This window comes from Haplochromis burtoni, unplaced genomic scaffold (assembly GCF_018398535.1).
Source record: "Haplochromis burtoni strain Fernald_Lab_line unplaced genomic scaffold, NCSU_Asbu1 Contig_3, whole genome shotgun sequence".
NCBI classification, from domain to species: Eukaryota; Metazoa; Chordata; class Actinopteri; order Cichliformes; family Cichlidae; genus Haplochromis; species Haplochromis burtoni.
Window position 1 is genome coordinate 4,715,029 of NW_024582364.1, and position 15,487 is coordinate 4,730,515.

The following is a 15,487-nucleotide window of genomic DNA, read 5'->3' on the forward strand; positions in this document are numbered from 1 at the left end:
AAATGCTTTGTCACTGTGACTATGGGGCTGCTGTGAAAATAGGCATTTCCAAGACATCGTATAAAGTCTACGTGACATCTGCCGAGTATCATCTTACATCCAGTACTGACAGTGTTGGGAAGGTTACTTTTAAAATGTATTCCACTACAGATTAGAGAATAAATGCCCCAAAATGTATTTTGTAATGTATTCCGTTACGTTACTCAAGGAGAGAAACGTATTCTGAAGACTTTGGATTACTTAATATATTATCATGCTTCTTTACAACTACATGAATGTACTATTGCTGTGTGATTTACTACTATTACTGAAGGTTACTCTCCATACCAACACCAGCTAGATTTTTTAATCTTAATATAAATGAGTAACAGTAGGTGGACATTAGGTAAGGCTGCAGTTTTTGAGACCGCTGCCCCCCCCCCGAGTCCCCCCCCCGCCCATACTGTTGTTGTATAGTCTGTCTGCTGTCAGGATGAAGGACATATGATAGCGCTCAGTCCTACATTGTAGCTTTAACAGTCTACTGCTGAAGGAGCTGCTCAGGGACAGATGGTGAGAGTTGTTGTCCATAATGGACATTAGCTTGGCTAACATCCTCCTCTCATCCACCTCCTCTATGGAGTCAAAGTGTCAATAAAGGTCCTTGTAATGTTCTGCACCTCTCAAAAGGCTTCAGCTGACCAGCAGATGAAGACAACTTTGGCCATTCTTGTACACAGGATAAGAGTTATGACCACTCCAGTTTACTGTTAAGATTTGTACGTATCTATCACTTCCAAAACTATCCAACCCGTGGATGTTACAGGCCTACATTATCAGTGCAATATACAGCTAAGCAAAAAGTTATGCCTTTTTGCTTAGCTGTATAGCAACATGAAACAACAGCAAGGATAGGAAGGGGCCTGCCAAATCAAATATGTGGAGCTAACTGCTGTGCTGACCTCTTGTGACTAAAGGAGTAACTCAAAGTAGCTTTGATCTGATCGCATGCTTAAACACCATAGAAGAGTACTACCTCTGGCTGTGATTAAAACCACATTTACAAAAGATCGTAATTAAAATTAGTTAAAAACACTATGGTGTGTATGGTGACATAACATGAAACAAATTGAGCCTATCCAAGCTGTCTGAGGGCAAGAGCTGGGGTACACCCTGGACAGATCTAATGTGAAATATATTAAACTAACTAACTAAATTAAAATTTCCAATTACATTTTTTTGTAGTGGTGAACAATCTACAATCCACCGGAGGGAGCTGCAGTACAAGTAGCCTCCTTATTTTCCACTACACTGGAAAATAAAAACAAAAGAGCAAAAGAAGAACAAAAACAATGGAAGTTTCGCAAAACCTAGGCTATACTGAACGAATACTAGCACAGTGCCCAATAAGTTTAAGAAGCACTGCAGATGCAGAAGGTGCTTTTATCTGTCAGTGCAGTTAAAAAAAAAATGAAGTAAATACATTTGTGCCATAGAAAGTCAGACTTTGAATTAAAGGTGACATATCCAGGGCACAATTAAATAAATATGTTTTAGCCTTTATAAGCGTCCCCTGGTCTCTATGACTACATTTCTGCTCCCGCGAGATGTTGTTTTAAGCTGAGCTGAGTCCCCGGATGGCAGTTGCTATGGATACAGGAGTTGTCTTCACCTGTGGTGAAGTTTAAAACCAATTTGTTTACACGGACCCGACTAATTAACAGGTGAGATATTTTCTCTTCAACTTAATCTCTCTTTAAGGGAACTTTTCGCTTAGGCTCAGAAAATAGTCTTTCGGTACGTACGTACGGTTTACGTACCGTAAACGTCGACTACAGACATCGTTTTAAGGGCATTCTCTCTGTGTCAGATAAGAAGCACAACACGACATAATAGTTTAAGCCTCAGCATTGATTCGATTATAATATCAACCTTTAACTTTCCAATGCCATAAATCAGAGATCATGGAGTCTGAGGATCAGCTGAACGAACTGCGGCTTCAGTTTCAAGCACTGCAAAAACAGCAGGAAAAAAGGAAACAGGAGAGGAAAAAGGAAACACAGCCAGACAAGCTCAATGACAGTGGCGCTCAGGATGATTTGGATCTGTCTAACCAAGGTGTTCAGGCAAGCTGTGATGCTCCCCAAAACAGGTGAGACTTAAATTAAATGTTTTTCAAGGTATTTTCCATAAATGTTGCTACATAAACCACTATGAAGGAATATATTATTCAAGACTGGAAATCTTTGTCATCTGCATGCAGTCATGTGAAAAACTAAGTGGCTTGCAGCAATAACTTTGAGTAATCATTTTCTGTATGATGAATTTTGGCTCACTCTTCCATACAACAGTGCTTTTGTTCTTTGAGGTTTGCAGGGTATGTCCCATGGCCTGATAAGTCAGGCTGAGGTCTGAACATTGACTTGAATTGCAACACATTCTTTTGTTGTTGTTCAGTCAGATTTGCTGCTGTGATTGAGATCATTGTCCTGTGATTGCATGATCAAATTTCAACCAAGTTTGAGTTTTCAGACAGATGTTCTCACATTTGACTCTAGAATACTTTGGTACTGTATACAGAGAAGCAGTGACTGCAAAGTGCCCAGGTCCTGTGGCTGCAAAACAAGTCCAAATCACCACCCCTTCACCACAATGTCTGACAGTTGGTATGAGGCGTTTTTGTGCTGATATGCTGTGTTTGGTTTTTACCAAACATGTTGCTGTGCATTATGGTCAAACACATCCACTTTGGTGGACATTGTTCCAGAAGTTTTGTGGTTTGTTGAGATTCAACTCTGCAATGCCATGCCATGTTCTTTTTAGAGAGAAAGGCTTTCTCTTGGCCTTTCCAAACAAGCCATACTTGTTCAGTCTTTTTCTAATTGTATTGTCATGAACTTCAACATTTAACATGCCAAGTGAGGCCTGTAGATTCTGAGCGTTGCTAAGTCTGTCCTTGGGATGAACTTGCTGGGACACCCACTTTTTGGAAGATTGTGGCACCTGAATGGTCCGGACCAGTAAACTGCCAAAATTTCTGCTTTTCATAGCGCTCACACTTTCTGATGATCAGTTAATTGCACATGGCTGCCACTAACCCATTTAAGGTAACCACTAAAGGTGGACTCAATTTTTCACAGGACTGCACAGAATCCCATGAAAACTGTCATTTTCACATGGTTGTAAATAACCATTCTGTCATGTTACATTCATCCTTGTTCATTTTGTCTTCCATAGGCTGTTGCACATTCAGAATAAGGCCCTCCTTGACCAATTGAGAGAGCTAAAGGATGAAAATGGTCGGCTCTTCAAACTTCTGAGCGAGAAGGATTTTGAAATTAAGCACCTGAAGAGGAAAAGAGATGAAGAAAGACTGGCTTTAGCAGGTATAATGTAAACTGTTTTAATCTTTTTTTCTTTTTTTTTTGCATTGAGATGTTACAGACATGTGACAGCTTCTTCCTGCTTCATCAACTCATCTGTTTAGGTACTTCAGGCTTGGCAGGAGCTGTAGCTGCCACCAAGATTGTTGAGCTATCCAAGAAGAATAGAGAACTAACTGCTGAAATTGAGCAAGAGAAGATTAAATGTAAGCAAAACGGCAACAGAATCAAAGAGCTTGAGAGAGAGGTAAAGTTTTGCTTTATGTGTATCATTTGAAATAATTTGATGCATGAAAATTTGTCCTTCTCAGAAAAACTGTTGTGACTTTCTGTAGCTGCAGGCCATGCTGGTACATGGTGTACCTGGGCAAAAAGTAGATTCAAAGTCACCAGTTAAGATCTCATCTGAAGAATGTGAGGTAAGGAATAATAACAAAAGGAACATTTTGCTGTAGGGTCCTAACTAAAATAATGGCATCACTGAAAGGATCATTTATGACTTGTTTCTGAAAGCAGGAAAGTGCACTGGTTAAATCTCTGCAGGAAAAATTAGCAACTACCCAAATGAAGGTGACTGAGTACCGCAACCAGGTGCAGTCTGCCAAGCAGGAGTTGAAAATGGCACAGAAGGTAGGAGACTTACTTTATTTTCTGTCTTATATGCAATCACTCAAGAAGAATATTTTATATCTGAATGATTTTTCACAAGTGACTTATAGATTCTAAAATATGAACTACTTCAGGTTCTGATTAGTGAGATTGGAGAGGAGGTCAACCTTCAGCAATTACTAAGCTGCCCTGGGAGCTTTAGAGGTCGAGCACAGCAGATACTGGCTCTGCAGACAAGGGTAGGTTCAAAATTGAAGTTTAACTTGATTTTACATAAATGTATTTTAAAGTTAGAACATTATAACCAATGAAGTGCTTTTCAAAATAGTGAGTTCACAGGAAAGCATAAAAAAAAACCCCTGAAACTGAACTGATGATGAACAAAACTTGAACAACAGGTACGAGAGCTTGAGCAGCAGCTGAACAAATCAACACAACAAAGGCAGTCAAGTGTTCTGAGTGGAGAGGAAGAGTTTCTGGGCATGGGTGTTCTTCAGAAAACTCCTCCTCAGGAAAGAAATGTCAACTACATCCGCACTATAGAGAAAGAGAAGAGGGTAGCCCTTGAGGTATGTATAGCCACAACCACAGAGGCCTGCAGACCAACCATTAGTAGCTTGGCGAAAGTGTGTGTGTGTGTGTGTGTGTTTGTGTGTGTGTGTGTGTGTTTTTCTCTTTTTTTTGCCAATGCCAGCCACTTATTAAATGAAAATTTGAATTTCAGAGATATATCAAAAGTTCTTATTTCAAACTGACTATGAGAAATGGGTCCATGCATTCATATCAAGCAGGTTAAACTGTATTGCTGTAAGAGAGTCCTTACACATATGCTGCAAGTTCAGCATTTTATTAGCACTCAAGGAGCGAAGTCACAACAGTGGTTCCAAGTTCAATGCAGAATTACATTTAAAACCCTTCTATTAGTTCATAAAGCTCTCAATGGCTTGGCACCCCCAGTACATCTCTGACTTGCGCAGCCTCTTTAACCCAATTAGACCTCTCAGGTCAGCAGGTGCAGATCTTTTGGCTATTCCCAAAATTAGATTTAAGTGTGCTCAGGTGCTTCAGCTACTGTGGTCCTGTTGTTTGGAACAAGTATCCCACTGACTTGAGGTCAGACAGACTCAAACCATGTTATCCTCACAGGCTTACAGTTAATAATTGTGTGTGTGTGTTGACTTGTATTTTATGTCTCTGTGTTTTTAATCACCTTGAGCCAGTGCAAACCTACATACGTTTTTCTGATTTCATTTCTTATGTTAAGAAAACAGACTTTACATGTAATCAAAAAAAGAAACTCCCATTTAGTGCCTGCTGGAAGTCATGTGCATGTTGGATTGTGAGAGGGTTGTTGACTGGTCTCTCTGTCTGTTTAACTGGGACTTAGGCAATGATTTTATATGAACATAGACATTACATTGTTAATGTGCTAAGGCCCTTCTCTCCTTCCACAACTGTGCAGAGGCTCTCAGTGGATTATGAGGCGCTCTTGAAAGAACACAAAGATGTGAAGCAAAAGCTGGAAGCCTCTAAAGCCAGGAGCAAAACTCTATCTGCTGAAGTCAAAATTCTGAAGCATCAAATATCAACCCTGATGGAGAAGGGGAAACACGATGATGAGTTCGTGGCTGCTTTGATGGTAAGAAATTAGACTGGAGACAAATATCTGGTTAGAGTCGTATAGATTCTAAAACATATTACAATATAAAATTCACAAAATATAAACAAACATACCACTTTGGCCTGCAAGTAGACAAACTGGTGTAACTGGAACTTAGGGCTTATTTCTTCTTTCTTAGCTTGACTTTTACACGGCTAGACCGTCACCATGCGCAGCTTCTCTGACCTTACTTCCCAAAACAGGAAGTGACCTCTGCCCTTACCTTATACCAAAAAAGGAAAATGTTAACACAAAAAGAAAACATACAAAATAAAATGCGTTAGTTACATTATCATTACAAGAGCTCCGCCTAGTGGTCAAATACTAACATTTCACCAACTGTTACAGTACCAATTTCACTTGACATTTATGAGTTGAAGTCAACATACTGCAAAGTAGAGGATATCCTGTGATGTGTCCATGCTTTACTACTACTGTTCCTATAAAGTGTGTATATCTTTTCTACCTCTGGCAGAAGCAGCAGGCCCAGATGCAGATGGTATTAAAACAACTCAGCCAAAAACAAAACGTACAGAGCAAGGTGATGCAGCAGAGTGTAGGACAACAGCTGAGCAACATACCTTCAGAGCACAGTGCTATCATCCAGAGATTTAAGGAGATACTTGCTGAGAAAGATGCCATTATCAAAAAACTACAGAAAAAACAGCAATTCTCTGATAAGGTAATCAAGAAATAATTACCAGGTTTTTTTTGTTTTTGTTTTTTTATTTTTGTGCATTCTCCGAGATTCAGCATGAGATGTCTGACCAGCAATTAAACGTGTGTTTATAGGTGTTGAAGAACGATGATGTGCACAGACAACCCAGCATCAGGATAACAAACTGTACTTCTGCTGTTTCCCCAGAAGAGGGAGACATTACCAAAAGAATTCCATCTTCAGGGTACTTGTGCTGGTTTAATATCTGATAATCATTAAAATATGCTTATTGTTAGTTTAGCTTGGTGGGTCCCAATCTGTGGGATATGGATCCATTGCACGTGGTGAGAAATAAAATATTTAAGCAAAAGATTACTTGAGTAAGATTAAGCTGGGAACCTTTTTTTTTTTTTTTAGGTTTGAGAAAGAATTATGATGTGTTGAGTAAGAACTGTTTTAGCTTCATACAACTTTGAGGAACCCTGATTTACTTCTTCAGGACAGATAATTTTTGTTCATCTCGTCTTCTGTTTTGCACTTGAAACCAGCCTCTGAGGCTAAGTGTCACACATAGCACTGATATCTCTCGTCTTGTCTAGAAACATAAAGCTAAATAATTACCTAAGGTTAACGTTGGGGTACACTGTTATTGGCGTATTGATGACTTCTGTATTCCTGTGGGATTTCTGTTTACCGCCTTCAAATGTTTTGTTTTTCAGTTCAATTTCTAAATTTGGTCACAAACTGGTGCTGCCAGCAGTGGGAAGTGGCATAGAATTCACGTAAGTTTAATGTGTACCATGTCTGCTCTGTACTGACATGGGCAACACTATGAAATTGGTAAACAAAATTCCTGACTGTGACATGATAACCCAAGTCCTCTTTGTGGAGAAGGACTAACAAGCTTGAGAGGTCTGTAGAATATACTGCAGATGTTCTTTTGTAGTTGTTGTTTTTTTTTGTTTTTTTTCAGTCTATCGCTCACAGTGTAATTCTGTCAGTGGGACAGGGTTGTGAAATGCACATCTTTGTGTGAAAGTATAGATCGAAAAATACCACTTCACCTGAAGGCTTGATTGATTCCTCCAAAATACCCAAACAAAAAAAAAAATAGATAAAAACATCGAGCAAGCAGCACAGGTCATGAAATGTCTCCAAAAGCGAGATAGTTTTCATTTTCTTACAGAGGATCCAGATTGCTGTAGCTAACAGCTCTCCAGCTTGATCTGGAACGGCATCTTTATGCCACTGCTGCTGGCTCTCTTACTCATCGAAGATAGTGATGAAGGACTGCTTTATTGGTGAAAAAAGGTCACTTGAGTCGATACCCATGCGGTGATTGTTGGTTGTTTGGTTTTTTTTTGCCAAATGAAGTGGTCGGATGATTCACGCAAATGTTCTTTCTTCACATTTCAAGTTTGCACTTTTGCGTACTGCACAAAGGTAAAATAGCCACTTTTATTTTCTTGTCAGTGTAAAAATTAAATGCTATAATGCTGCACAACTAAAATGTTAAATCAGTTTGTATATTTCCATCCCAAGATTACAAACACAGGGAGGCTATTGACTGAGTAATGTCTGTGGTGTGCACTAATGAGAGCGTGGTGGTTTATTTTACAGTTTTCAATTTAACGTCAGAAATTTAATGGTGCAAAAATGAAACTTTTATATAAAATTACACATATTTATCAAGCTAATAGCTTGTCTGGGTAAGTATAATCTATATTTGTCATTCCAAAGCTGTGTCTGTTAAGAAGAATTCCGTTGGATTAACTCTAATGCAATCCAACATTTGTCTGACTCTTCTAGAGAGAAAGTGATGAGCCACACATGTTTGGAGGCACAAGCACCAAGAGGAGCACCACAGGCCAGTGATCCTGGAGGAGTTTAAGAGGCCAAAATTTGATTAAAGTAAACACTGTGCATGCAACATGGCTAGGACTGATATGCCAAGGCTCAGTGACAACATGATGTGACAATATCAGGATTTTTTTCTTCTTCTCTTTTTTTTTTTTTTTTTTCTTTTTCCTTTTTCAATTTCCCCCTTATCTTTCTTGCACGTGGCTATCACAGCTCTGTCGGCAGGAGCAGAGTCCCTGAGCACCATGGAGTCTCTGAGCAACAGGAACTGTCCACAGACAAACCTGAATAGACTGTCCAACAGTCCAGCATTTGTAAACACTTTATTTCTTTGACAACACTGCCTTAAACTGGTTCTGGTTCAGGAGTTTTCTTTCTCCAACCATAAGAGTTAACCAGACGACAGAAATAATGATGTGCGGCGGTAGACACGCTGCAGACAGCAGTGCTCATTCTGCCCGTCACATCGAGGTTGCACGGAGATGTTCATGTTGTTCTTGTATGTTGTCTCTTGGCTGGTCATTCAGCTGGAGGAAACGCGGGCGCTGAGGGCATCCCTAAAGAGCACTCTCCACCATGACCTGCAGCTTTCAGTGACGTGATGAGACAAGTCAGGCATGTTTTCCTGGAGGCTCTGTGACAGCACAGACAAGACACTAACCAGGGGAACTGGCTGGTCCCTGCTCAGCCTCACTTCCAGCTGAGCCCTACCTTCTCCTGTCACATGTGACAAAACAGCAGCCTGCAGGAGAAAGGAAAAAAAAAAAACTCTCCTCTTCAGCCACGCAAACATTATATGCATCTCTGACTTTCTCTCCATTTGAGTCCCCGAAAGACAGTTTGCGACGTAAGGTCGGGTGACCTCGGTTTAACGACTTAAGTACCTTGAGTAAAATAGCTTTCAACTTAACCCTGATGGCATCAGACAAGTGTCCCGGGTGATTGCAGGAGCGGTCGGTGCTGATAAGACGTCTCCCCGTGGTTTCACATCTCGTCTGCTCGCTGTTTTATAAATGTCACTGTCACATTTTATTAAATATATATTTGTCTTTCCTCGGCTGGTAACCTTAAATGCATTACAGGTATCGAGACCAATGCTGTCTGTTTTCAAAGTAAATATTTTCTGTAAACCAAAGAAACATCCAAATTAATCAGTGAAAAGGAACCGAACCCTCAACAAATATTTTCAATACATTGTTTACCTTCATGGCGATGACTTTGGTTGATTTTTTTTCTTTCTTTTTTTAAGGTTTTTTTTGGCTCCATACAGTTGTAAATAAATGTGCGACAGGCCAGGCTAAATAGTAATCACCCCAGTTAAGTTCCCAAATCGTTTCAATATTCCTATTAAATATTAACACTAATCATTTCTGACTTGAAACCAGTTTTGTGGGAATAGCGGTTGAAAATAACTGCAAACTCAAGCTGCACAAACTCCCACTGTAGTCCTCTATACATTCCCCAGAGCAGGTCACACATGTACAGTATATGGCTCTTAATCCAAAGGTTGTCTGGATATGCCCAGTGGGAGTGGCTCTTACATTCATACTAACATCCGAGTTATTTTCTTCCGATGTAGCCAAAAGGGTTTCAGCAGAACATCCCCCCCTTTCCTCCCTCTCCACATCACGCTTAATTTAAAACCATGGCTGAGTTAGTGTGCTGCTTCAAATACCGCACTATGTCTTCCAGGACCCTGTGGGAGATTGGCAGGTCCCCATTGGACTGAGCGAGAAAGTGCCACAAGACAAAAATATCAGAGTTTGGACATGATGAAGAAAGCCTTTATGCTCAGAGTAACAAAAAACAGCTTGTGTTTGAATACCTCCTGGATGGAAGGTGAGGCGCTCTTTAATGCAACAGAGTGAGACGTGTCACCGTAAGAGCAAGATGAGAGACGAGAAGATGAAGATTGCCAGATACGTATCAAGTGAGGAAATGTGCGTCAGAAAGGGTGTTGATGGAGCAAATGCTTGTCACGGTCCCTAACTGCGTCTGATTGCCAGGAAAGCGTTCAACTTCATATGGTTTTTTTGGGGGGTCATTTTCAAACTTTGCCACAAAACTGTACTTTATATGAAGCCAGCGTTTGAGCATTTTCGCAAACCTGTAATCGTATATAATTTTAACGCAGTGCATGACTGCAAGAGGGACATTATTTCCATCCTTTTTCAGTGAGCTTTTCTTTTTCAGACATGTTATACTGAAGTTTCAGTTGACCTAATATCAGGGATTAATGTGACTGCTCATGTTGACTTCAGTTATTTAAGAGTGTCATCACTTTCAAATAAATTACACCTTGCCAGACAATTTTATTATTGTTTTATGTAGCTGTATTACGCAGAAAGGTGTAGATTTATTCCAAAATGCCCAATAACCCACCAAACCAAACACAAACTTATGTAAACACAGCATACGTAAACAGCCTCACCTATTTGTCATTCCAAGTTTGAATGACTCCTTTCTCCATCCTTCTCCTCAGAGGTATTCCCTCGTTCTGGACCAATGCTTCCTGCAGACCATTGACTGCATCCAGAAACTAAAGTAAATAGTGCAGCTGTGAACGCAGAGGTTAAAGTTAGCCATCAGTATATGAGGGATCTGTGAACTTTGCTCAGGCCAGAAAACGGTTTGGACCTCTATGCGTCCATTCATCTCCCAGTCCCTCTCATTTACATGTAATGGAAAGAAAATAAACAGCAGGGTCCTAATGTGCTCATTTACAGTAAGTAGAATTAAAGTAATGAGTTTTTATCTTTTCCAGGTCGCGGTGAGGGAAAGGGTAAAGATCAAAGTGTACGGGGTGAGTTAACGACACTGAAATTGATTTTAAAAATCAGGTGCGGAGGTGTTCACTAAAGCCTCGTGAGGCTCGTGAGCAGATCCCCTCAGCATGATACTCATTTGTGCCTCTTGCACCCATATTTCAAACTTTTTGAGTCTTTTTTTGTTCATTTTCAAACTCCTTCCTTTGCTTACACTTCGTATATGTACAGTGCAGTGAGTCAATACTGCGTGAGCCCTGTAGTAATTTCAGTTTGCTCAGATATGTTTAAATACAAGTTGCGTCACTAGATGGCAGTGTGGTCAGTTAAGTACAGTACTTGATGGCGACTCCTATGTTTTGATCTGAAGCCAAAAATGAAATTAAATGGATCCTGCAGGATTTATGTGACACTAACAGCAAATATGTGCATTATCAGTTCATACAGCAGAGTTTAATTGTCGTTATTGTGACACAGTTGTCATTTAATCATTGATTTTTCCAGCTTTTGGAGTTGATAAAAAGGATGAACACAGTTATAATACAGAATTATTAATACTGGAGACTAAACCAGCTGTGATGTTTTGGTTGAGATACTTGAGAGGACAACACACTGATTCTGGATCAGAGGGACTGCTTACAAAAATGCTGTCTTATGAAAAACTGTAGCTCCTCACAATCTGTGCTCAAAGTGCTCTGTCATTGAAGGCTGCGTTCCCCCCCTCCCCATTCGCTTTAGTAACCCAGTGTTGTTCTCGACTCATGGCTCTTCCACATCTAATCCTCCCGGCAATTTTCTCACTCTAAATTGAATTTTCTCACCATGTTGTATCAAACTTGGTAATAATCAATTTCTTCTGGAACCACTCCACCTTATATCCGATGATGGTCATGGGAAATAAAAAAGGATAAAAAAACTTCTTTGTTTTTATTCAGTATTATTTGCCCAACTTCTTTTGAACACGCTTGTTTCGTCATATGTATGCATCACCACTGGTGCAGATATCCTTTATGTTCCTGCAAGCAGACTTTCCGCCTGACTGCAGCTGCGTGGCAGGACGTCCTTTAACAAGCAAAAATTGTTTAATAAGTCCCTTAGCGAATGCTTCCATGTTAGAGTTGACATTTTGCTCACAGATATGATCACGGTTAATGAGATCTGCAGCCTTCTGGAGATGTGTGCGAGAGCATCACTGATAACAAGGGTGTGATTTTTTTTTTCTAGTTTTACCTTTGTCGGAAAGTTTTAAAGAAAGAGAGAGAGATGGAAATAATTGGGGGAGACAAAGGGGAATGACACACCAGCTGAGATGCAGTGAAGCCCCAGGAGGCCAGTTGCTCACAAAAATGCTGTCTGTGTATGTTTTCTGAATATAAATGTATGAATATTTGTTTTGACACAACAGTCACATCCACTAATTAACACTTAACAGGTCCTGAAGGTGTCTGTGCAAAATCATATAATGTAGCATGTAGGCGTGTAAGGGTGGAAAGTGGTTGAATATTCTCAGGCAAGACAACAGATACTCTCTAACTCTTTTCAGCTAATCATTCAGATTATGACTTCATATTGAATTAGTAAAACAGGGTACCACCCTGTGTGTTGTACTACTAACAGTTGCTTTATTTCAAAAAGCTGACACTTTTTAAGAAGCTTGATACATAATAAATACATAAATAAATATATATATTTGTGTGTGTGTTTTACCATTGTTGTTTTCTACTACCATAGCATAATGTCTCTGAGCATGTTTCCTCTTTTGCACTGAATCTAGTTCAGCACATAGCCATAGGACGAAAATGTCAAACATTTTGGGAGACCTTTTGACTCCCTGCATAATAATCAGACAAGCCATTTGACCTTTTCTGAGGCATGAACATGTAACAAGTCATTATTATCATGTTTTTGACCAACACGAAGAAAGCAAAAACAAATCAGCGTCAAACAGTAAATAAAATGGGCAAGTGAATTAATTTTGGTGAAAATATCTGTTTGTCTTCTGCAGCTTATCTGGGTCGCAGGGGCAGTTTAAGCTGAGATTCCCAGACCACCTCCTCCCCAGCCACTTCCTCCAGCTCTTCTTGGAGGACGCAGAGGACAGCTGAGAGATATAATTTCTTCTGGGTCTGCCCTGGGTCGCATCCCAGTTGAGCATGCCTGAACTGCACTGACTCAGTGTGGTGGCGATGTGGCTCTATTTTGAGCCCCTCCCAAATGATCGAGCCCCTTACCCTAAAAGAGAGCCCAGCCACCCTTGGACGAAGCTCATTTCCACCACTTGTGTCTATGATCTAATTGTTCAGTACTCACAGCTTGTGCTGCCATAAGTTTCCTTACCAAACTTATGGCTGCATGCCCATTACTACAGATACTGCACCAATCCATCTGCCAGGCTTCTTTTCCTTCCCTCACTTGTGAACAATGCCCCTGGAGTTGATGCTGTGCCTCTGAGGTGGATACAGAATCTGTGACAAAGGGCAGTCCTGGATCCTGAGTCCAACACCCACTGGGAACCAGCATGACTTCTTGCTGGGAATGCAAACCAAACTCTCACAACAGTTGTACAGGGACCAAATAGCCCATAACAAAGGGCCTGACACTCCATACTTCCAAAGTACCCCCTACAGGATATATCCTACAGGTCACCCCAAAGGGGACTTGCTCTCTCCAAGTCCACATAGCACATATAAACTGATTTGTCAAATTTTCACACACCCCTGCATATCCTCAAGAGGATAAAGAGCTGGTCCAGTGTTTTCCTGAAGGAAAACCACATTGTTCCTCCTCAGTCCACAGTTTAATAACCAGTGAACTCTCTTCTCCAGTACTCTGACATAGACCCTCCCAGGGGGCCACAAAGTGTAATTCCCTTTAAGTTGGAAGCGACACTGCTCCCTTTTTTAAAAAGGGAGGACCTCCATCTCAAATTTGTCAATCAGTCCCAGACTTCCATATGAGGCATGTAGAACAAGACAGTTCAACAAGAGCCTTAAACGTACATTAAGTCATTTTTTAAAGTTATTTAACAGAAAAAATTATATTGTACTCATGAATATACATTTATTACTGTGTAATTGCATCTTCCAACATATGATCCATTCCTATAAACTTAAAATTAACACATTTAAAAAAAAAAGGAGAGGACAGCGGTTTGTGGAAGCTACCATGTAACTTTGCTATCTTGAATACGGTGGCTGAGATGGACATTGCTGTTCTGCCTTATCACAGTCTATGACCAGCCAGTTACGTAGGATGTCTTATAAGTTACTTTTAATTTCATGATCACAGATAGCTTTTTAAAACACTATATGTCCATTTAACATTTGTGAGTGTATCTTTTCATCATTTCTTTGTGATCATTTCTTTGTGATCATGTCTTTCTCCTCCTCCACCACTGCTCTCTTTTCTCCCGTATTTCCATGTCTTCATGTTCTTCTTTCTCACCTCAAACCTCAAGCCCACCTCAAGCAATGCTGTTATTTTTAGTCACAAAGGGTAGCGCATTCAACAATTTTTTAGCACTTTGTTAAACTTCAGAAATAATTAGGCAATAAAAATTCAGTGACTCTCGCTTGGTCCCCTTTGTACACTGTTTGCAGGTAAGAGTACAGATGTCCGTATAAGCAAGAAACACTTCTAAGAAGCACCATTGCACTACTTTTTGCCATTTTTGCAGGAAGAATAATACACATCTTTGAAGGAATTTATAGTTCTCTTGGAAGTACAAAAAGTAAGCAAGTGTGCCAGCCACCACGGCTATATAGATGGCAATATTGTACTGTTGAGCAGTTTCCTTTTCCTTCCCTTTGTTTTCTTATTTTTGCAATTCATGCTCACATATATCGACACTAACAGTGTTATCTCTAAACACAGATTATGTGACGTGCAAGATAATTACTTAGAATAGATGCACCATGGTAGAGTTAATCCAAGAAGCCAAAAGATCCCTGAAAGCAACAAAACCAAGAAAAAACAGATGTTTTAATCATTGCATTGAAATGAAATAGCATGTGTATATTATCATAAATTAATTAGCTTGTGACTTTGTTTTCTACCACTGTCTGCGATTTTTATCCTGTGGGATTTTTTTGTGTTTGTTGCAGGTAAGTTCATTTCCTTACACTTTTCCATGATTCATTTGATAAGAGGGACCACAGGAAGTCTCATCTAATGCATTTGGCACCAGTGTATCAATATTCATTAGAGAAAACAAAGCGATATGTTGTTGTATAAATATTTTTGCTCACCATCAATTACGATCACGGTGGTATAGAATCAAACAAGATTTGGATTTGCTCAGGGTTTTGAGGTGCACTCAGTAGATATGTGAAGTGCTTCAAATGTAAAATATGAAGCTGGTGCTTCATTTTTTATACTTTAACCTTGGTTAAAAAAACAAAAACAAATGTGTAATGGGTGTGAATTGGCTGTTCAGTCTTTCATAACCATCTCATTTTACATATAAAATGCCACAACAAAGCATCATTATCACTAAGGGTTGCTTCTCGGCAGACCTGCTTGCCGCATAAATATAATGCTAAGCTAGAGAGGAGACACTCACTGTGTAATATAT

General features: G+C 39.8%; 1 protein-coding gene across 4 annotated transcripts; it reads left to right on the plus strand.

Moving 5' to 3' along the window:
- The first annotated feature begins 1,594 nt into the window (after positions 1–1,594).
- ccdc13 (coiled-coil domain containing 13) lies at positions 1,595–12,434 on the plus strand. 4 transcript variants are annotated; one of them, XM_014332193.2, is made up of 14 exons: positions 1,595–1,703; positions 1,939–2,131; positions 3,217–3,365; positions 3,467–3,609; positions 3,698–3,781; positions 3,876–3,992; positions 4,106–4,210; positions 4,370–4,540; positions 5,434–5,610; positions 6,107–6,313; positions 6,424–6,533; positions 7,009–7,071; positions 8,099–8,200; positions 8,363–12,433. In XM_014332193.2, exons 2-13 carry the CDS (start codon positions 1,944–1,946, stop codon positions 8,178–8,180), a joined length of 1,596 nt encoding a protein of 531 aa, XP_014187679.1. In that variant the 5' UTR covers positions 1,595–1,703; positions 1,939–1,943; the 3' UTR covers positions 8,181–8,200; positions 8,363–12,433. The 4 variants fall into 4 exon arrangements, with proteins under 4 accessions (XP_014187679.1, XP_014187678.1, XP_005912625.2 ...); XM_014332192.2 differs by having other exon boundaries at positions 8,099–12,433; XM_005912563.3 differs by having other exon boundaries at positions 3,879–3,992; positions 8,099–12,433.
- The last annotated feature ends 3,053 nt before the right edge of the window (positions 12,435–15,487 follow it).

Bases quoted from the DNA above. Each gene is read 5' to 3' on its own strand.
- ccdc13 (XM_014332192.2), top strand. From the start codon at position 1,944: ATGGAGTCTGAGGATCAGCTGAACGAACTGCGGCTTCAGTTTCAAGCA. The intron at 3,610-3,697 runs GTAAAGTTTTGC...GACTTTCTGTAG, and splicing joins TCAAAGAGCTTGAGAGAGAG to CTGCAGGCCATGCTGGTACA. The intron at 4,211-4,369 runs GTAGGTTCAAAA...CTTGAACAACAG, and splicing joins TACTGGCTCTGCAGACAAGG to GTACGAGAGCTTGAGCAGCA.